Source organism: Lithobates pipiens, unplaced genomic scaffold (assembly GCF_037356315.1).
Source record: "Lithobates pipiens isolate NorthernLeopardFrog02 unplaced genomic scaffold, aLitPip1_a1.2 Scaffold_8, whole genome shotgun sequence".
NCBI classification, from domain to species: domain Eukaryota; kingdom Metazoa; phylum Chordata; class Amphibia; order Anura; family Ranidae; genus Lithobates; species Lithobates pipiens.
Window position 1 is genome coordinate 474,736,132 of NW_027507903.1, and position 21,447 is coordinate 474,757,578.

The window sequence follows — 21,447 nt, forward strand, 5'->3', positions numbered from 1 at the left end:
TAGATCAATAGCATAACTATTAGTGCCTCCTACCACGCCTTGGTTATAGGTGTAAGCCTGATATAACTGCCTTTAATGCAACAACATCTCAAAAATTAGGCCCTTCTTAACAGACGACACCACCAAACGACTTCATGCCTAGGCCTATGTAATCCCTCGCCCCGACTAGTGAAACTACTTCTCGCTGGCCTACCTTTACACAGGCTATCCCCTCTTCAGTCTATCATGAATGCTGCTGCCAGACTCATCCACTTTACCAACCGTCCAGTGTCCTCCCCCCCTATCTGTCAATACCTACTCTGGCTTCTGCTCAACCATTTAAATAAAATCTAAATATACTTTGATTTTCCCCAAAACTCCCTTGTCACTTCTTTCAAAGCTCGCCTCCAGGACCTCTCCAGAGCCTAACCCATCACCTGGAACTCCTTAAACCAAGGATGTCCAACCTATTGACTTTCCTGTGCCACATTGGAAGAATAAGAATTGTCTTGGGCCACACATAAAATACACTGACAATAAGGATTGCTGATGAGCAGGAAAAGTCAGAAAGATCACAAGTTAAATACTAAAATAGATAATGTACCTATCTGAGAAATACAACTTCATTTTTTTTGGTAATATTTTTTATTATAAAAGTAAAGGAGGGCAACATAAAACAAAGGTGATATCCGACGCTGTCTTCATTAACTAACGCATCATTATCTGGTTTAATGGATGGAGTAGCAATTCTCAATGTGCTCATTAGATATTTTGGTTCTAATGTTGCCCTTTGTGTCCTTCATTCTTAAAAATAGTTGCTCACAAATATAGGTGCTGCTGAAAACTGATGACATGAATAAGGTGTGATGAAGAATGGGATATTTTTCTTTGGGAAGATAAAACTTATAAAAGTCCAGTAAAGAGATACTGTAAAATATTTCTTCGGCCACATGTGTTCGCTAAGTGTTAATGCATTTTGTGCTAGGGCCACATTCATAGCCGTCTTGGGCCACCCCTGCCCTACACTAATTTGTCTGGCTATCTCCTACTCTGCCTACCTTAAAATCTAATTTCTTTACCCGCTTCCCAACCAGTCGCCATCATATACTGCGGCAGGTTGGCTCACCTGGCGATCCGTCGTAGCTGTACATCGGCCGCTTTAAGACCACTAGTGGTGGAGATGGCCGCCGAGCACCCGCGATTGCTCCACGGAGAGACAAAACGGAGGTCTGTCAATGTAAACAGACAGATCTCCATTCTGTTAAGTGAGAAGAGCCATATCTGTTGTTCATACTAAGTATGAACAATGATCGGTCTTCTCCCCCAGGCAGTCCCATCCTCCCACAGTTAGAAACACTCCCTAGGACACACGTTAACCCCTTGATTGCCCCCTTATGTTAACTCCTTCCCTGCCACTGGCATTTATACATTGATCAGTAGCTATTTTAGCTCTGATCACTGTATAAATGTCAATGGTCCCAAAAAAAGTGTCCGATCTGTCAGACCACCGCCATTACTAGTATAAAAAAAACTAATAAATATGTAGAGTACATATTGGCCTAAACTGAGGAATAAATTTGTTGTTTTTTTTAATTCGGGGTATTTATTATAGCAAAAAGTTAAAAAAAATATTGTTTTTTTTTTCCAAAACTGTCAGCCTTTTGTTTATAGCACAAAAAATAAAAATCACAGAGGTGATCAAATACCACCAAAAGAAAGCTCTATTTGTGGGGGGGGGGGGGGGGGGGAGACGTCAATTTGGTTGTAAAACAATGTCGCACGATCGTGCAATTGTCAGTTAACTCAACGCAGTGCCGCATCACAAAAAATGGCCTGGTCATTACGGGGCCAAACCTTCCAGGCTGAAGTGGTTAAGGAAGCCTATCCCACCCTCTACCTAACAACTGAACTTTTACCTTGTCCATAAAATCATCCATATACAGTTATTACCTTTTGTATGCCTTGCCTCCCTCTTTTAGATTCTAAGCTCTCAAGAAGAGGGCCTTCCTAACCCTCTTGTATGGTCTTGTTGCTCAAACTATTGGCACTATACAAATCCTATATAATATTAATAAATATTATTATTAGGAGGAGATCAATTATGAGAGCCACAGAATTATCTGAGTCCACCTACTCTTCTATACAGGTTTATCTCTGGTTGGTGAACAGTTACTCTAAAGAGGACCTGTTTCTTTGTCCTGAATGGGTGTATTACATGGTTTCATTAAGTAAATACATATGCTTATTCGGTTTTACTCAGTTCTGCTTATTTAAAAACGCAATATCCCTTCTTACCGTGTATGGTGTCATAAATGGGAAACCATCCAGAGATGACGGTGGCAGCCTCAGTGTATAGCAAAGGGTCAATGTCAATGTAGACTTTTCCAATGGCATCATTGGCACTGTATGTATCGTGGTCCAGGACTGTGATCTGAAGAGGCTCATCCTGTAAGTCCTCATCATCTACCTGCACATAAAAAGGTGTTAATGCTTCCCTATGTCCCTATGGAATTAAAATTGCCTATGAAAGCAAATCTCACCTCAAATTTGAACCATTCTGAGTTCCACTGTGGATTGAGGGATTTGGGGTACACGTCTGTCTTAAATGTGGTGTTGGCAAACTTTACCTGTGAAAATTCAACACGATATAACAAGTAGTAAGTGCGGTGCAGGACACATACTAATGGAAATTAGAGAGATCTATCCTCCTGTAGGGCCAATGAACCATATATACGCATATGATTATATCACTTATCCTGAATGTCAAGAGACACGTCCAGTTATCTTTTGGTATTGAAGAGTCAAACCATCCAACGGTTCACATACACATACATAGGTTTTTGTTATTTCCCTTATGTTCATTGCTTTTTACCACATGTTGCTACATGTAAAATATCGGAACAGTGGAAAAACCCTAATATTTAGCCAAAAACTCATACGATATGAAAGTAAATGGCCTTGGCTTTAAATTATTATGCAACATATATGTCCTGGGTGGAAATGTTCTCCATACAATACCTCCAATGGCCTGGGGGGGGGGGGTTGAGTCTATAGTGGGCTTTTCATGGCTGCACATTCAAGTAGTTTAGGGGCCAGTTAAGACTACCTGCACAGTAAAACACTGCATTTTAAGATGCAAGTAGCATTTATTTATTTTTACTGAAATGTCACAAGGATAACATGGCAGTTAAGATAATTTGATGTTTACTCACTTCTTGATGGCTACAGCGTGAATGTCCAATGGTAGCGGTCGGCCAGGTAAACAGAGAGGAGGAACCGGAGGCGACAAAACCTCATCACTTCCGGTTCCGGGGTCACAGAGAGGGAGGAACAACATCAGCCCTCTCTCCCTGTTCTGTGCAGCCTTTGCTTCCGGTCGGAGTGCTCCTGGGAGAGTGATGTAAGACATTTCTGTTTACTAACAGCTGGTTTTATATACTACACTATCAGAGCTTTCCTTTGTCTTTTCCTTTATGGCTTTACATTCGGGGTTGGTGGAATATATCCTGGAGACGGCTATGGTTGGAGTTAACCAATGATATGAGCGCAAATTGCCAAGCATGAGAATGCAAGGCAAATTGATCTGGTGAGTGCATTATCTGTTGGGGAAGTGGTGACACAGAGACATAAATTGTGGTGCAAGGATTACATGCTTGCAGCTGAAAGTTTCAGATAACCTATGGAAATTGAAATTGACTTTTTGCATGGACTTTATTTCTGATATTGTACTGTTGTGACGCTCACTGTTCACAGGGCGTTTTTGCTTTATATCTTTTTACTTTTAAGTTTATTTTATATAGTATGTCAAGTTTAATTATATTATTGGTGCAGTAGGTGCTGCACATTTAATTTACTAGAGATTGAGCTTGACGGTACTGATATATACCTAGATAACATGGGTGACGTTTTTATAATCTTTAACATACTTAAATCAGTAGCATCTATTTAACTGATTTTCTTTTTTCAATCATTATTTTTTCTGTGGCGCTGAGGTAGAATTGTAGCATATTGGTTAAGGGATCACAATTCTTTGGAGATTAATATTTATAGACAGGAAACTCCTATCCTCATATTGCTTGGTGGTTCCAAATTAATAATAACAAGTAGGAAACAGACACAAACTATACATGCAACATCTTTCCAAATACTGTAACTGTTCTGTTTATTCTGGATTAAGGTTTTTTTTATACACATGCTTTACTTACGTAGGTATATTAATATTACCATTGTACTTTTATGGTAACATGTAGTGCTACCAGGCTCATTTCTAATCAGGACTTGAAAGAATGCAAATGTAATCAAAACATTATTAGTGCAGTGTGCTATACATAGGCAAAGCATAGAATACAGTTTAATACAGAATTTTACACTTTCCTTTACAGTAGGCTTACAACACACTGCATTTTTGTGGGCTGAATGGTGTCAGCCCTGCCCAGTTTTCTATTGCTAAACTTACAGTGGGGCAAAAAAGTATTTAGTCAGCCACCAATTGTGCGTTTCCCCACATCTAATTCGAATAGTAGGAGAATGTGACTGGCTCCCTATGGAGCCAGTTCACATATTTCCGAGGCAGCTGCGGAGTGCACTGCAGAAAAAACATGTGCGTCTTTGGCTCCATTTCAGGGCCGAATTCAGGCATAGAATGGGCCCTGATTCGTCCCTGAAGCGGGGAACAGGGACACACAGCACTCCTGTGTGTTCCGCAGAGTGTTATAGTGTGAACCCGGGCTTAGTCTTCACAAGGTTGTCACACACTGTTGCTGGTATGTTGGCCCATTCCTCCATGCAGATCTCCTCTAGAGCAGTGATGTTTTGGGGCTGTCGCTGGGCAACACGGACTTTCAACTCCCTTCAAAAGGTTTTCTATGGGGTTGAGATCTGGAGACAGGCTAGGCCACTCCAGGACCTTGAAATGCTTCTAACGAAGCCACTCCTTCGTTGCCCGAGCAGTGTGTTTGGGATCATTGCCATGCTGAAAGACCCAGCCCTTGCTGCTTGGAGGAGGTTTGCACTAAAAATCTCACGATACATGGCCCCATTCATTCTTTCATGTACACGGATCAGTCGTCCTGTTCCCTTTGCAGAGAAACAGCCCCAAAGCATGATGTTGCCACCCCCATGCTTCACAGTAGGTATGATGTTCTTTGGTTGCAACTCAGCATTCTCTCTCCTCCAAACAGGACGAGTTGTGTTTCTACCAAACAGTTCTACTTTGGTTTCATATGACATTCTCCCAATCCTCTTCTGGATCATTCAAATGCTCTCTAGCAAACCTCAGACAGGCCCACACATGTACTGGCTTAAGCAGGGGGACACGTCTGGCACTGCAGGATCTGAGTCCCTGGCGGCGTAGTGTGTTACTGATGGTAGCCTTTGTTACGCCGGTCCCAGCTCTCTGTAGGTCATTCACTAGGTCCCCCTGTGTGGTTCTGAGATTTTTGCTCACCGTTCTTGTGATCATTTTGACCCTACAGGGTGAGATCTTGCGTGGAGCCCCAGATCGAAGGAGATTATCAGTGGTCTTGTATGTCTTCTATTTTCTAATTATTGCTCCCACAGTTGATTTCTTCACACCAATCTGCTTGCCTAGTGCAAATTCAGTCTTCCCAGCCTGGTGCAGGTCTACAATTTTGTTTCTGGTGTCCTTCGACAGCTTTTTGGTCTTCCCCATAGTGGAGTTTGGAGTGTGACTGTTTGAGGTTGTGGACAGGTGTCTTTTATACTGATAACAAGTTCAAACATGTGCCATTAATACAGGCAATGAGTGGAGGACAGAAGAGCCTCTTAAAGAAGAAGATACAGGTCTGTGAGAGCCAGAAATCTTGCTTTTTTATAGGTGACCAAATAATTATTTTACACCATAATTTGCAAATAAATTCTTTCAACAAACCAGACAATGTAATTGTCTGGATTTGTTTCCACATTTTGTCTCTCAAAGTGGAGGTATACCTATGATGACAATTACAGGCCTCTCTCATCTATTTAAGTGGGAGAACTTGCACAATTGGTGGCTGACTAAATACTTTTTTCGCCCCACTGTATGAATCCAACAATATTTTTTTCCGACATATTAAATGGATTATAACAGAAGACTTTCAACGGTATACTTGATAGCCCTAAAGAGAGCAAATAATTTTATTTTATTGCTAGAGTTTACATAAAATTTAACTCTCAGCTTTTGTGTGCTCCAGCTCCTCATTTTACATTTCCATCAAATAAATGACAGAGATGGTCAGGACCCTCCATAGTTGGGTTTACTGAAAGACTCTTGACAAAAGAATATTAAATAATCAAAAAAAGCATTCCCTCTACAGCTCAATTTTTCACCTCCACAAAGGCGTCGGTCAGGTCACTCGCTCTGTCCATCACGGGCAAATGGCGCCCGGCCACAATCTTCACCTTCAATTTTCCCGGCATTCTTCACACTGGTCCTTCTGGAAGGGATAAATAAATGTCACTAACAAAATATTTGCTTAAAGTGCAAGTCCAGCCCATTCCTAACTAAGCTTAAAACTGCTCCCCCAACCGCCCCCCCCCCTCCTCTAAACCATATTCTATCTACCCTCTGAAAGGAAGATATGTATACTTACCCATCCTAAATGCAATCCGGTCCAGTCACATGATCAGCTGTCAGCAGTGGCTTCAGTGTAGAGGAGGGACAGCTGACAACAGATGCCCCATGGTAACCTTATGGGTGACACCAACGCCCAGGTACTGCAGCCATTGTCAGAGATCTCTCATCTTCACTGAAGCCAACCTCTGGGGGGGATCGCGTGACCGGACCGCTCTCGGAATAGGCGAGTATACACATCTTCCTTTCAAAGAGTAGATGGAATATGGTTTAGAAAGGGGTGGGAGCAGGTGAAACCTTAATTAGGTATAGGTTGGACTTGCATTTTAAAAAGGTCTTTGTCGATGACATACATTCCACATCAGTGTGAGACACAAATATGAAAGCACGCAGAATTCATTGACAGGTGTAGCTGTCCTATAGTTGGACCTGCTTCAAGCAAGTCTTGAATTTCCATAGACCTCCCATAGAACAAGCCCCAGACAGGAAGTCTGTGTGACTTCTCAGAATAAAAGGCACTAAAAGTTATAAATCAAGACCTAAGCCTGATCTAACTACAAGAAATGTAATGGTCAAGCTGGAATTAAGTTTTTCAAAGGGTTCACCAGGGGCCACACTGGTGTATTCCAAAATAAGCAGCTCTTATTTCTGCTAACAAGTTGGTGAAGACTAGCTCATCCTGGAGATACTAACTACAACCTCAGTAAAAATTAACAAAATTCTTCAAGCTGTCAGCTGCTTTTTATTTACAGAAAGTATTCCAAAGAAAACTGATCTAAAAAGATTCACACTGAGCCTGATTGTTCATAGCACAGATATACCTGGGTTAGTAAAAGTAGTTGTTACTATACAATGTTACAGACACTTTCTAACACAGTTATAAAAGCGCCATAACTGCTTATGCTTAGTTTCAGATATTATCTTTTTTACATGGTTAAAAAGTTCTGTCATATGACCATGTAACTCTCCTTCCTGATAGTGGTGTCGGGGTTACAGGAAACTGTGCAGATACACAATGTACCTGTATTCCATAGTCCGTTCAGCCAGACACAATTTGTGCTTAAAAGCAGAGTTCCACCAAAAAATGAAACTTCTGCTTTAACACTCCTGGTGATATTCCTGAGTGTAGCTACGGGTTAAATTTCAGTACCATTAATGGTAACTCAGGATTGCATTGCAGAATCCTGGTACAGTATACTTACCTTGTCACCAGGATCCTGCAACGTCCCCCCACTGTGTTCTTCGCCCGATGCTCTGTGTTCCGGGCTCCATTCCCTGCGAGTGTCGTGACGCATGGGGGCAGAGCCTGGCAGCAAATTCAAAATGTACAAAAAAATAACACATACAATAATGTAATCTGTAAGATTACAGTGTACTGTATCAAATCATTTAACCTCCCTTTTGTCCCTAGTGCTTTGTCCAGTGCCCTGCATGCAGTCTTATATTATATATACTGTTCTTTCTGCCTAGAAACGTCAGATTGTCCATGGCAACCAAAAAGTGTTCCTTTACGTCAAAAGTGGTTTTAGACCAGCTAGAAAACAGCGATAGTAAATTCAAACACTTGCATAATTGAGCGATAGTGAATCGTGGGGAAATTCATTTTATTATTATACAATTTTTTTTTTTTATTAATTATAGTTATATTATAATTTATGATTTCGTGTTTCAAACTTTATCATACCCAGGATGTCCACTAGACTCTTGTTTTGACAGATTTAAGTGTGTTATTACTAAGAATTATAGGCCTTCAATATAAAACGCCAAATTTCTATGCAAAGCAATGTGCCGCTTTGAGATTCAAAAATCTGGCATAATCATACCGCCAGGGAGGCCAAGTACTGGTGACCCCCTGACATGCCGCATTTGGCATATAATTTTTTTTGGGGGGTGGGGAGCACGTACCTAGTTTTAACAGGCATCCAGCTCTCACTTCCTCCCCTGGCACCGCAAGGAAGTTCACCTCTCCCCCCTCTCTCCCTGAAATCTTCCGGGACACCTCACAGGTCCCAGAATATTGCCCATCCATTCACAGCCCACATTGCAGCTCTTGCAGTGAGCGCCCGGCTGTGAAGCCACAGCCAGGCACCCAGTTACAATGCCAGTGCCACATAGAGGAGGGGGAGAGGAGTGAGGCTTCATGTGCCTGCATCGCTGGACCGTGATACAGGTGAGTGTCTGTTTATTAAAAGTCTTTTAAATGGGTGTAACTCTGCTTTAAGCAGGGGGCTGTTCAAGAGACACACTGTGATTGGGAGGGGGTGTGTCCCAAAGTAGAGCTGCACGATTCTGGCTAAAATGAGAATCACGATTTTTTTGCTTAGAAGATAGATCACGATTCTCGTGGCGTAACCTCATCTTTCACATTAAAACAAAAGAAATTGTGCTAACTTTACTGTTTCTTTTATTTATTGAAGTGTGTTTTTTTCCCCAAAAATTGCATTTGAAAGACCGCTGGGCAAATATAGTGTGACATAAAATATTGCAGCAATTTCCATTTTATTCCCTAGGGTCTCTGCTAAAATATAAATAATATATATATATATATATATATATATATATATATATATAGATATATAAAATGTTTGGGGGTTCCAAGTAATTTTCTAGCAAAAAATATTGATTTTAACTTAAGGAAGAAGTGTCAGAAAAAGGTTTTGACTTTAAGTGGTTAAACTTCCTGCATTTACACTGCCCAGATTATTTGTTTACACAAGAAGTTATATCCCTTTGATCTAAGAAGGAAGGGTTAGTTACAATGTTTCAAGTTCTAAACTTGGCAGATTGCCCTGGATGTTTTCTTTTGACAGCTGAGTGAGCAGATAATCTCTCCACTTGTTTATATGAAAGAATCACCTACTCTCAGCAGGAGAGATCGTGGGGGGGGGGGTGAATCGAGATTGTGAGTTTTTTAACGATTAATCGTGCAGCTCTATCCCAAAGGCAGGCTGTGATTGGGAGGAAGTGTGTCCCAAAGGCAGGCTCCCTGATTGGGAGGGGGTTTTTACCATAGGCAGGCTGTGATTCGGAGAGGGATGTGGTGGCAGAACAAACTACTCAAAAAATGACCAGCCAAAGAATGAAAAGTGAACACAAATCAGCTTCTGTGCTTTGTGGGGCTAGATTAAAACCAGGAAGAAGGGTGACTGGCAGGATCAACCCGGTACTTCAGATGGAAGAATTACATGAAAATGACAAAGACTATGATTGTTAAAATACACATACAGTATATGGACACACACATAGGAAAAAAAATATTTAGGGTAAAATGCTTTAAGGATTGGACTGAAAGGAGTGTGGGCACCATTAGAGAGTATAGGACCATCCAACATCAGACTCTCTACATAAACAGGGACTTGACTGCATGCAGATCATACGCCTCTGTAGTTACTCCTTTGCATGTTACAGCTGGCAGGTCAGATTTATGCAAAAACATATAAAAACCTTCTCCCTCTTCACCAATACATAGTGCTGTGCATATAGCAAATATGAAATATACAGCACCAATACAAAAAAGACCAGAAAAAGGGATGCAGTGCATTCTATAGTTCACCTTAGGGACTCTGTAGAAAGCAATGCCGATTCACTTTAATTTTGTCTGCGGGAAATGTTGCAGGGTTTTTGCAGGCATTTTTTTTTTTTTTTTTTTTTTTTTTTTTTTTTTTTTTTTTTTTTTTTTTTTTAATTTTAAACTTCAATACTTTTGCACATTTTTTCTAAAGGATGCAACAGTTACGAAGGGACTCGGTTGCCCTATCCAGCACAGACGTACTAGTATGACTCCATGTCAACGTAGAAGTTACCTTGTTTGTATCTCTGCCACTCCCCCCATGTCTCTGATGGTTACCCCTCTATTCTTGATGCACCCCCAAAAACAAAAACAAAAAAGTGAATATTTTTCATGTATAGTGCCATCGTGTGCACTGTGCATTCATTTGCAGGCATTTTTAATGTTGGTGTGCACTTGGGAGTGTTTTTATTTTTGCAATAAAAATTACCGCATTATGTCTTTTTATTTTGTTTAATTATGATGGCCAAAATGCATTTGAAGGATTAAAAAGTGTAAAGATCAAAAGCTGGAAGGAGGTGACTTGGAAAGCTGCCTGAAAGGACAGCGTAAATCTAAGCAACTGTGGACTCACTTACAGTGAGGGGAAAAGGTATTTGACCCCCTGCAGATTTTGTACCTTTGCTGACAAAAAAATGATCAGTCTATAAATTTGGTAGGTTTGTTTTAACAGTGAGAGACAGAATAACAAAAAAATCCAGAAAAACGCATTTCAAAAAAAGTTATAAATTGATTTACATTTTAAATGAGTGAAATAAGTATTTGACCCCTGTGTAAAACATGATTTAGTACTTGGTGGCAAAACCATTGTTGCCAATTACAGAGGTCAGATGTTTCTTGTAGTTGGCCACCAGGTTTGCACACATCTCAGGAGGGATTTCGTCCCACTCCTCTTTGCAGATTCTCTCCAAGTCATTAATGTTACGAGTCTGACATTTGGAAACTTAAACATTCAGCTCCCTTCACATATATTCTATGGAAATAAGGTCTGGAGACTGGCTGGGCCACTCCGGGACCTTAATGCGCTGCTTCTTGAGCCACTCTTTTTGCCTTGGCCATATGTTTTGGGTCATTGCCATGCTGGAATACTCATCCACGACCCATTTTCAATGCCCTGGCTGGTGGAAGGAGGTTCTCCCCAAGATTTGACGGTACATGGCCCTGTCCATTGTCCCTTTGATGCGGTGAAGTTGTCCTGTCCCCTTAGCAGAAAAACACCCCCAAAGCATAAGGTTTCCACCTCCACATTTGATGGTGGGGATAGGGTTCTTGGGGTCATTGGAAATATTCCTCTTCTTCCAAGGTCATAGGCAGCATTCCTCCTCCAAACACAGCAAGTTCAGTTGATGCCAAATAGCTTGATTTTGGTCTCATCTGACCACAACACTTTCACTTAGTTCTCCAGACGTTCATTAGCAAACTTCAAACGGGCCTGTACTAAAGCTGCACGATTCTGACCAAAATCATGTTTTTTTGCTTAGAATAAAGATCACAATTCTCATGGCGTAACATCTTTCACATTATACAAAAAAATTGGGCTAACTTTATTGTTTAGGTTTTTTTTTTTAGTCATTAAAGTGGTTGTAAACCCTTACAAACCACTTTGACCTACAGGTAAGCCTAGATTAAGGCTTACCTGTAGGTCCAAGAAATATCTCCTAAACCTACACGGTTTAGGAGATATTTACAAAAAGACAGGCACCGCTGTCTATGGCACATGCGCCGTAGACAGCGGCACGCAGGCACACTGAGCACGCCGCAGATCACGGCAATATGCCGCTCTTGTCGGCTCCCGTGCGCATGTGCGGGAGTGACGTCATTGCGCTCCTATGCATACTAGCTCATTATGCCTTTGCCTTTACAGTGGGGGAGATGACGTGGATATTACTGTGGGGGAGATGGATATTACAGTGGGGAGATTGTGGAATTTTCACAGGTTTTTGCAAATTCAATTATTATTTGCTGATCTGACAAATGATCCGATCCCCGACTCTGATCTGAGGAACGATCCGATCCATTTTTTGATCCGTTCCACTCCTAGGAGAGTGTATGCAGCTTACATGTTGATCATTCAATAAATACAGCAAGAGGGGCCAACATCGGAGTGCGGTTCTTATCTTTTTGATTTCTGGATGGTGAGAAGAGATAGGCTACAAGATTTGGCATCCGGATTTTATATATGAAATTACCTTTATACATGTTTTGTACCATTTTTATGTATTCCAACATCCATTCATGCCAATTAAATATCAACATACTATCTAACCTCCACAAGTCAACAGCCTCATTGAAAGTCCCAAACCACCTTTTTGCTTACTTGAACCAGGGATGGAGGAACATATACTTATGTGCTTCATATAAAGTCCGAATTCCCACCCCATTCAGTATAGAAAGAGTGGGTATTGAGTGGTGCTGTGGATTTGGATAGGTTTACACCAAGGGATGTTGTGGGAGAATTGGGATGTGTTGTGAAAATTAACATACAGCCCCTTTACAAAGACTTGCATGTTTGTGCTACCAAGATATCCCCAAGATATCCCTTAAAAGTTACTTGTATCACATTTGATATATTGCTCAGCAAGCTCTATTATAAAAACAAAAACAGAGAAACGAGATGGACAGCACAGTAATAAGTATTTTGTGAATGAATAAAGGGGTTCTTAGGCCACAACGTAAGTGCCAAAAGACCACATGCTGGCCCATATGGTGCAGGTTGGACACAAGGTCTCTCTACACATCTAATTCAGCTGACTTTCCTCTTGATACTCGTACCCCATATCTGAACCTTTTCCAATCCAGTCCAAGGTTTACCTGTATAATGAGGCTGACGAAGTTCCTTAGGAGCATCATTGTATTAATGTTATACAGGTAATTTGTATTTTCATACCATCCCTCCCCCTTTCCCATACATTCCCTCGCCAACTCCCTTAAACCCCTTTCCCAATTGTTTATTTCGGGTTATCTTTTCCTGTTTTTGAGCTATTCCTTTTTTTTTTTTCAATTATATGACTATATATGCCTCAAAATGTACAAACCCCAATATTAAAAAAAAAAGCGTTGGCTTTGTGATTTACAAACATTGAAACACCCCACCATGGGAGTGGCACTCCATCCGTCCCTACTTTATTGCATGTCACATGGCGCTGTAGAATATAACTCCATTGCCAAGTCCTATAGACAGCAAAATAAGCTCTACCTGTCAGTTTCTCTATAGCTGACACAATGACCACCGTTTACTCCACCTGCCCCACTCTTATCAATTCACCACCAGCGAGGTTAGTGCAATGTGACTGAGCTACCAAAAATTCTCCCCTGTGCTGCTGCACTGACATGAGAGACCTGAAAGAGCCAACTGGGGGCTGCCATCTTGTGGGAGGGGCTAATGCAGAAGGAAGGCAGCCTGTCAGAACCCTGAGCAGCTCATGCCTGTTCGGTGGCAGAGACTCCCAGGTGACTAGCATGCCCCTCCCCCACCCTGCACAGGTTCGTCCTGAGTCATATGTGGGGTGTTCCGGATCACTCACCCTCTCACAAGCTAAAAATTAGGGCGCCTTGTACCCCCCAGACATCACTCTGACTTCCACTCTGACAGTCCGCACAACACTTCCGCTTCCGCCCGATGTCACGTGACGAGGCAGTAGTGGACGAAAGAGGGGACAAGAAAAGAGGAATGCGAGAGCTATAGAGGAGGGGCGGGTAGGAAGGAAGGGGGCAATGAGGGGCGGGTCCGAGCTATATTGTCGGTCGTACGGGCTATATTACATTCACAGACAGTGACTGCACCAGAGGAGCTTACGTTCTAATGTCCACTCACAGTCACACACTATTATATATAGCTATATATCTCCGACAGTTTCCCCAGTGCTGTACAGAGAACACTGAACCGGTCACATCAATCTCTGCACCATCCCTCATTTTGGAGCAATGTCCCTCTTTCCTCCTCATTTGTCCTTTATTTTGTTCTAGATCTATATAGTTGTATATAAAATACACTTTTTATCTATCAAAAAGTGTTTTCCGGCACTAAACCTTTCATCTGATTTCTAAATTGCTGCATTTGCAAATTCCAAAAGCCAACATAAAGGAATAGTGTGGTTAAAAAAAAAGCACTTATGTTTAAAGCGGAGCTCCACCCTAAAGTGGAACTTCCACTCATTGGATCCCCCCCCCCTTGATGCAACTTTTGATACAACTTTGATCGAGTGTAAAGTTAGATCAACGCTGCACTCAGTCACACTCTAAATTACACAGCTTTGGAGTTGCACTAGTGGAAACGTAGTCTAAGGCTAGATTGCAACTTTGTAGTGTGACTGCTGCCGACATAGCGGGCACCCTGGACAGGTGAGTGTCCATTTATTAAAAGTCATCAGCTGCAGTATTTGTAGCTGCTGACTTTTAATATTTTTTTTCTAAGGTGGCACTCCTCTTTAACTAGGGGTGCAACGGATCAAAAAAACTCACAAATCGGATCGTTCCTCGGATCAGAGTTACGGATCGGATAATTTTTCGGATCAGCAAATAATAATTTAATTTGCAAAAACCTGTGAAAATTCCACCACCATATAGTCCCCACTGTAATATCCACAATCTCCCCCACTGTAATATTGGCTGAGTATGGCTGGGTACGGCTCAGCATGGCTGGGTACGGCTGAGCATGGCTGGGTACGGCTGAATACGGCTGGGTACGGCTGAGTACGGCTGGGCACGGCTGAGTATGGCTGGGCACAGCTGAGTATGGCTGGGTATCGCAGCGTATTGGCAGGCAGGGTATCGCTGAGTATTGGCAGGCAGGGTATCGCTGAGTATTGGCAGGCAGGGTATCGCTAGAGTATTGGCAGGCAGGGTATCGCTAGAGTATTGGCAGGGTATCGCAGAGTATTGCTAGAGTATTGGGGTATTGCAGAGTATTGGGGTATTGCAGAGCATTGCTAGAGTATTGGGGTATTGCAGAGTATTGCTAGAGTATTGGGGTATTGCTAGAGTATTAGGGTATTGCAGAGTATTGGGGTATTGCAGAGTATTGGCAGGGTATTGCTGGGTACTGCAGGGTATGGAGAGATGACTGATTCCATCTCAGGATCTCTCCCCTCCACTGTACAGGTTAGTACAGAGAGGGGAGAGAGGAACCGGCGTCATGACATGATGCCGGTTTGTTTACAAGTGATCGCTCCGTCGGAGCGATCAGTGTAAACAGCCTGGGTGTAGAAAGATGGCCGCCGCTTCGGAGCTAGGCCGAAGCCACGGCCTTTCCTAAGGCCGAGACCGCGGAGCGCTCCGTGGATCGCGGCATGTGCCGATCCGAGTGGGGTGACCCGTTCGGATCACGGATCGGTGACGATCCATTGCACCCCTATCTTTAACCAATCTTATTTTTTGTACAATTCTCCTTTAAGGGGGCGTGGTCAGGGGTGTGTCCTATGCCTACATATTTTTGCTGATAGGTGTCCCTCATTCCCATCTCAAAAAGTTGGGAGGTATGCTCTAATGTTCCCACCACAATCACACACTATTATTTTTATATAGCTCTGACATATGCCACAGTGCTGTATGGAGAATAGTGATGGACGAACTTCCGACGGGACGTTTCGCGAACGCGAAACGCGAACGGACACAAACGTTCGCGAAAACGACCGTTCGCCGCGGGCTCCATTGACTTCAATGGGAGGCGAATTTCGCAAACCTTTAGGTCGAATTTGCGGCCACGGGGTAATTATTAGGGGGTAGCACGTAGTCCCACCACCTGGACAATAGCATAATACATGTATGAGGTGAATTTGGGATCGATAACTACAAGCATTTTTTTTTTATTTGGGAAATTGTTCTGACAATTCAGGACTATGGAGCTAATGAAGGCAATGGAGGAGAGGGAAGGTCAGGGACCAGGGTAGGCAAACAAGAGGGTGCAGGAGATACAGAGCACTGACAGCAGCACCGTAATACAGAGCACTGACATCAGCACCGTGACATACAGCGCTGACAGCAGCTCCGTGACATACAGCGCTGACAGCAGCTCCGTGACATACAGCGCTGACAGCAGCTCCGTGACATACAGCGCTGACAGCAGCTCCGTGACATACAGCGCTGACAGCAGCTCCGTGACATACAGCGCTGACAGCAGCACCGTGACATACAGCGCTGACAGCAGCTCCGTGACATACAGCGCTGACAGCAGCTCCGTGACATACAGCGCTGACAGCAGCTCCGTGACATACAGCACTGACAGCAGCTCCGTGACATACAGCGCTGACAGCAGCTCCGTGACATACAGCGCTGACAGCAGCACCGTGACATACAGCGCTGACAGCAGCTCCGTGACATACAGCGCTGACAGCAGCTCCGTGACATACAGCGCTGACAGCAGCTCCGTGACATACAGCGCTGACAGCAGCTCCGTGACATACAGCGCTGACAGCAGCTCCGTGACATACAGCGCTGACAGCAGCTCCGTGACATACAGCGCTGACAGCAGCTCCGTGACATACAGCGCTGACAGCAGCTCCGTGACATACAGCGCTGACAGCAGCTCCGTGACATACAGCGCTGACAGCAGCTCCGTGACATACAGCGCTGACAGCAGCTCCGTGACATACAGCGCTGACAGCAGCTCCGTGACATACAGCGCTGACAGCAGCTCCGTGACATACAGCGCTGACAGCAGCTCCGTGACATACAGCGCTGACAGCAGCTCCGTGACATACAGCGCTGACAGCAGCTCCGTGACATACAGCGCTGACAGCAGCTCCGTGACATACAGCGCTGACAGCAGCTCCGTGACATACAGCGCTGACAGCAGCTCCGTGACATACAGCGCTGACAGCAGCTCCGTGACATACAGCGCTGACAGCAGCTCCGTGACATACAGCGCTGACAGCAGCTCCGTGACATACAGCGCTGACAGCAGCTCCGTGACATACAGCGCTGACAGCAGCTCCGTGACATACAGCGCTGACAGCAGCACCGTAAGCAGCCCCAGGAGGAAGTCAGCACAGCACAGGGATGGTGTGATCCCCTCATAATAAGAACCCCCAGGAGGAAGTCAGCACAGCACAGGGATGGTGGGAGCCCCTCATAATAAGAACACCCAGGAGGAAGTCAGCACAGCACAGGGATGGTGGGAACCCCTCATAATAAGCAGCCCCAGTAGAAATATGACACCGCTCAACCTCTTCAAAGAGGAGGGTAGGGGCATATAGTACGGTGTGCTTTTTTGGGTCAGGGAAGTGAGCCAAATGAATTAAGAAGGTCTGTGTGCTTGATTCCAAAAATTGTTTATAGACATATACATGGTCTACTGATCACATGTGTTGAATTCCTCCGAGATCCATGCCTCATTCATTTTTAGAAATGTGAGGTAGTTAACACTGTGGTGAGCTAGGCGAGTACGCTTATCGGTCACAATCCCCCCTGCTGCGCTGAACGTCCTTTCGGACAGGACACTGGATGAGGGGCAAGCCAACAGTTCGATTGCAAATTGGGCAAGCTCTGGCCAGAGGTCAAGCCTGCCCACCCAGTAGTCTAGGGGTTCATCACTCCTCAGAGCGTCCACATCGGCCGTTAACCCAATGTAGTCGGACACCTGACGGTCTAGGCGTTCCCTGATGCTGGATCCGGATGACACCTGTCGATGGGTCGGCTGAAAGAATGACCTCATATCCGAAGTCACCAACACATCTTCAAACCGGCCTCTTCTTGCAGGCGCTGTTGGATTGGTACCCGCAAATCCTTCTCTGGGAGTGGGAATTGCTCCTCTGCCAGCGCACGCAAAAGCAGAATGCAGCATTTCTCGAAGCAAGGCCTGGAAGTGCTGCATTCTGACAGCCCTCTGCGACGGCGGTAACATTTCCGCCATTTTGTGTTTGTACCGGGGGTCTAAGTACGTTGCCACCCAGTACTGGTCCTTGACCCTCATGCTTTTTATACGGGGGTCCCTATTAAAACACTGGAGCATGAAGGCCCCCATTTGCACTAAAGTGGAAGCGGTGTGGTGGCCTGGCTCCTGCTCATCATCCAGGATAATGTCGTCCTCTTCATTCTCCTCTCCCCATCCTCGCACAACAGGGATCCCAGAAAGGTTTAAAGCATGCTCTTCTTGCTCCTGCTCATCCGCCCCGGCACCATCCTCCTCTGACTCCTCATCAGACTCCTGTTGTTGACTTGTCTCAGATAGAGTAGCCCCCCCTGGGAATTCATCCAGCATTGCGACTTCCTCATCTTCCCGCTCCTGCTCCTCCACAGCCTGATCAATGACACGACGCAATGCACGCTCCAGAAAGAAGGCATAAGGTACCATGTCACTGATGGCGCCATGGCTGCGACTGACCAGTTTGGTGATCTCCTCAAATGGCCGCAGAAGTCTGCATGTGTCGCGCATGAGCAGCCACTGGCGCGGTGAAAAAAAACCCAGCTCCCCAGAACCGTTTCTTTCGCAGAGTTCATACAGGTAGACGTTAACTGCACGTTTCTGCTGGAGCAGCCTATCAAGCATATAGAAGGTTGAGTTCCATCGCGTCGGGCAATCGCAAATAAGACGTCTGACCGGCAGATGGTGTCGCCGCTGAATGTCAGCAAGGCGAGCCATGGCCGTGTAAGATCTTCTGAAATGGGCCGAGATTTTCCTTGCCTGCCGCAAGATGTCCTGGACCCCAGGGTATTTGACAAGGAATCGCTGCACGACCAAGTTTAAGACGTGTGCCATGCACGGCACGTGCGTGATTTTGCCCTGTTTCAATGCGCTAAGCAGATTGGCACCGTTGTCACACACCACTTTACCAACTGTCAAATTGAGCGGTGTTAGCCACTCATCTGCCTGTGAACGCAAAGCTGAAAGGAGTGCCGGGCCAGTGTGGCTCTTTGCTTCCAGGCACAACAGACGCAGCACGGCATGGCAACGTCTCACCTGGCATGTGGAATAGGTTCTGGGGAGCTTGGGCGGTGCAGTGGAAGAGACGCTAGCAGCGGAAAAGGAGGAGGCAGCTGAGGAGGAGAGGGAGGAGGATGGAGTAGGAGGAGGAGAAGAAGAGTCAGGCCTGCATGCAATCCGTGGCGGTAAAACCAAATCTACACGGGTGCCACGGGTTACATGCTTGACGGCCGTCAGAAGGTTCACCCAGTGGGCAGTAAAACTGATATACCTTCCCTGCCCGTGTTTGCTAGACCACGTGTCTGTGGTCAGATGTATCTTGGCACCGACACTGTGTGCCAGAGATACATTCACTTGCCGCTGAACATGGCCATATAGCTCTGGGATGCCCTTCTCTGAGAAATACTTCCTTCCTGGGACCTTCCATTGTGGTGTTCCAATGGCCACAAATTTGCGAAAGGCCTCCGAGTCCACCAGTTTATATGGCAGTAGTTGGCGGGCTATGAGTTCTGACAAGCCAGCCGCCAACCGTTGGGCAAGAGGGTTATCCGGCGTCATCATTTTTTTACGCTCAAACATTAGGCCCACGGAAGCCTGCCTTTTTGCAGAAAAATGTGAGCTTGGCGTGATGGAAGGTGGAGTGGAGGACAATTGTGAGGAGAGAGGAGAAGGAGAAGTAGAAGACGAGGCTGGACGGTGAGAGCCTGCAGTGTGGCTTTGTGTGTTCCGTTGCTCCCACTGGGCTCGGTGATGGCTGCTCATGTGCCTTCTTAAGGCGGTCGTCCCTAGGTGAGTATTGGGCTTACCGCGACTAACGCGTTGACTGCAAAGATTGCAGATGGCAACGCTATTGTCAGCAGCGGACACGTTAAAAAAAGCCCACACTGCGGAGCCATGTGCCGGTGTCCTGGGAGCGCCAGATGTGACCGTACATGGTCGATGACTCGCTCCTGATACATTTGCAGTCTGCTTTGTCCCTGCTGTGCAATGTAAGTCATTGCTGCTTCTCCTCCCTATCTGCTGGTCCATATCTCCCTCTGAACTCCCCTCCTCTTCCTCTCTTGTGGGCACCCACGTGACATCACTAGACACGTCATCATCAACGTCACCTTCCCCACCGCTATAAGTAGAGTAGGCAGCAACACCGGGGACCAACCTCCTCCTTGGGCTGATCTGGGTACTGGCGTCAGACTGCTGAGTAGCGCTTGTTGCTACCTCCTCTTCCTGATCCAATACCAAGAGTGGCTGCGCATCAGAAATGTCCTCTTGATATGGATCGGAAAATAATTCCAGTGACTCAAGCGGAAGGTATGTGGTGGTGGTGGTGGTGGTCGTGTTGTTGGTGGTAGTGTCTTTGGGGGTGCACATAGCAGAGAGTGAAGAAGAGGGTGCAGATCGAGAGGATGAGGAGGGTGCAGAAGAGTAAGGCTGAGCGAGCCACTCAACCAAGTCTGGTGCATCCTTTAAAGTAATTGAACGCACCTTCTGCAACTTCCCACTTTGGCTCAAGCCTGTTGCTCCTGCCCTACCCCTACCACCCCTGCGGAAGGGCCTGCCTCTTCCTCTGCATGTCATTTTTTAAATGACCCTGTGACAAAACTCTTAGTCCCTATACCGCTGAAGGACTGCTGCAGTATAGGTGAGCGGTCAGCAGTGGTGCACGTCAACCCTATCTATTGTGGACCTATAGCGGTCCTTACAGAACAGCAGACTGTACCGCACTCAAGCCTATGTACCGTAGCACCCTATACCAAGTTACCAGTCCTTATAAGAACTTTTGTGGACCAAGCAGGTTGTGTATTAGTGTTTAGCAGACTGTACGTCAGTCCCTATACCGCTGAAGGACTGCTGCAGTATAGGGCAGCGGTCAGCAGTGGTGCACGTCAACCCTATCTATTGTGGACCGATAGCGGTCCTTACAGAACAGCAGACTGTACCGCACTCAAGCCTATGTACCGTAGCACCCTATACCAAGTTACCAGTCCTTATAAGAACTTTTGTGGACCAAGCAGGTTGTGTATTAGTGTTTAGCAGACTGTACGTCAGTCCCTATACCGCTGAAGGACTGCTGCAGTATAGGGCAGCGGTCAGCAGTGGTGCACGTCAACCCTATCTATTGTGGACCGATAGCGGTCCTTACAGAACAGCAGACTGTACCGCACTCAAGCCTATGTACCGTAGCACCCTATACCAAGTTACCAGTCCTTATAAGAACTTTTGTGGAACAAGCAGGTTGTGTGTTAGTGATTAGCAGACTGTACGTCAGTCCCTATACCAATGAAGGACTGCTGCAGTATAGGGCAGCGGTCAGCAGTAGTGCACGGCAACCCTATGTATTGTGGACCGATAGCGGTCCTTACAGAACAGCAGACTGTACCGCACTCAAGCCTATGTACCGTAGCACCCTATACCAAGTTACCAGTCCTTATAAGAACTTTTGTGGACCAAGCAGGTTGTGTATTAGTGTTT

The 21,447-nt window shown here is 45.1% G+C and overlaps 1 protein-coding gene across 10 annotated transcripts in view; it reads right to left on the reverse strand.

Moving 5' to 3' along the window:
• C2CD5 (C2 calcium dependent domain containing 5) overlaps window positions 1–13,780 on the reverse strand; it is a 159,735-nt gene extending 145,955 nt beyond the window's left edge. For all 10 annotated transcript variants that reach the window (XM_077468716.1, XM_077468714.1, XM_077468712.1 and 7 more), the window contains exons 1-4: window positions 13,643–13,780; window positions 6,307–6,413; window positions 2,520–2,606; window positions 2,275–2,446 (exon numbers count right to left, since the gene is read on the reverse strand). In XM_077468716.1, coding sequence (XP_077324842.1) covers window positions 2,275–2,446; window positions 2,520–2,606; window positions 6,307–6,396 — 349 coding nt within the window. In that variant the 5' untranslated portion in view covers window positions 6,397–6,413; window positions 13,643–13,780. The remainder of the gene's footprint in view (window positions 1–2,274; window positions 2,447–2,519; window positions 2,607–6,306; window positions 6,414–13,642) is intronic.
• Between the last annotated feature and the right edge of the window lie 7,667 nt (window positions 13,781–21,447).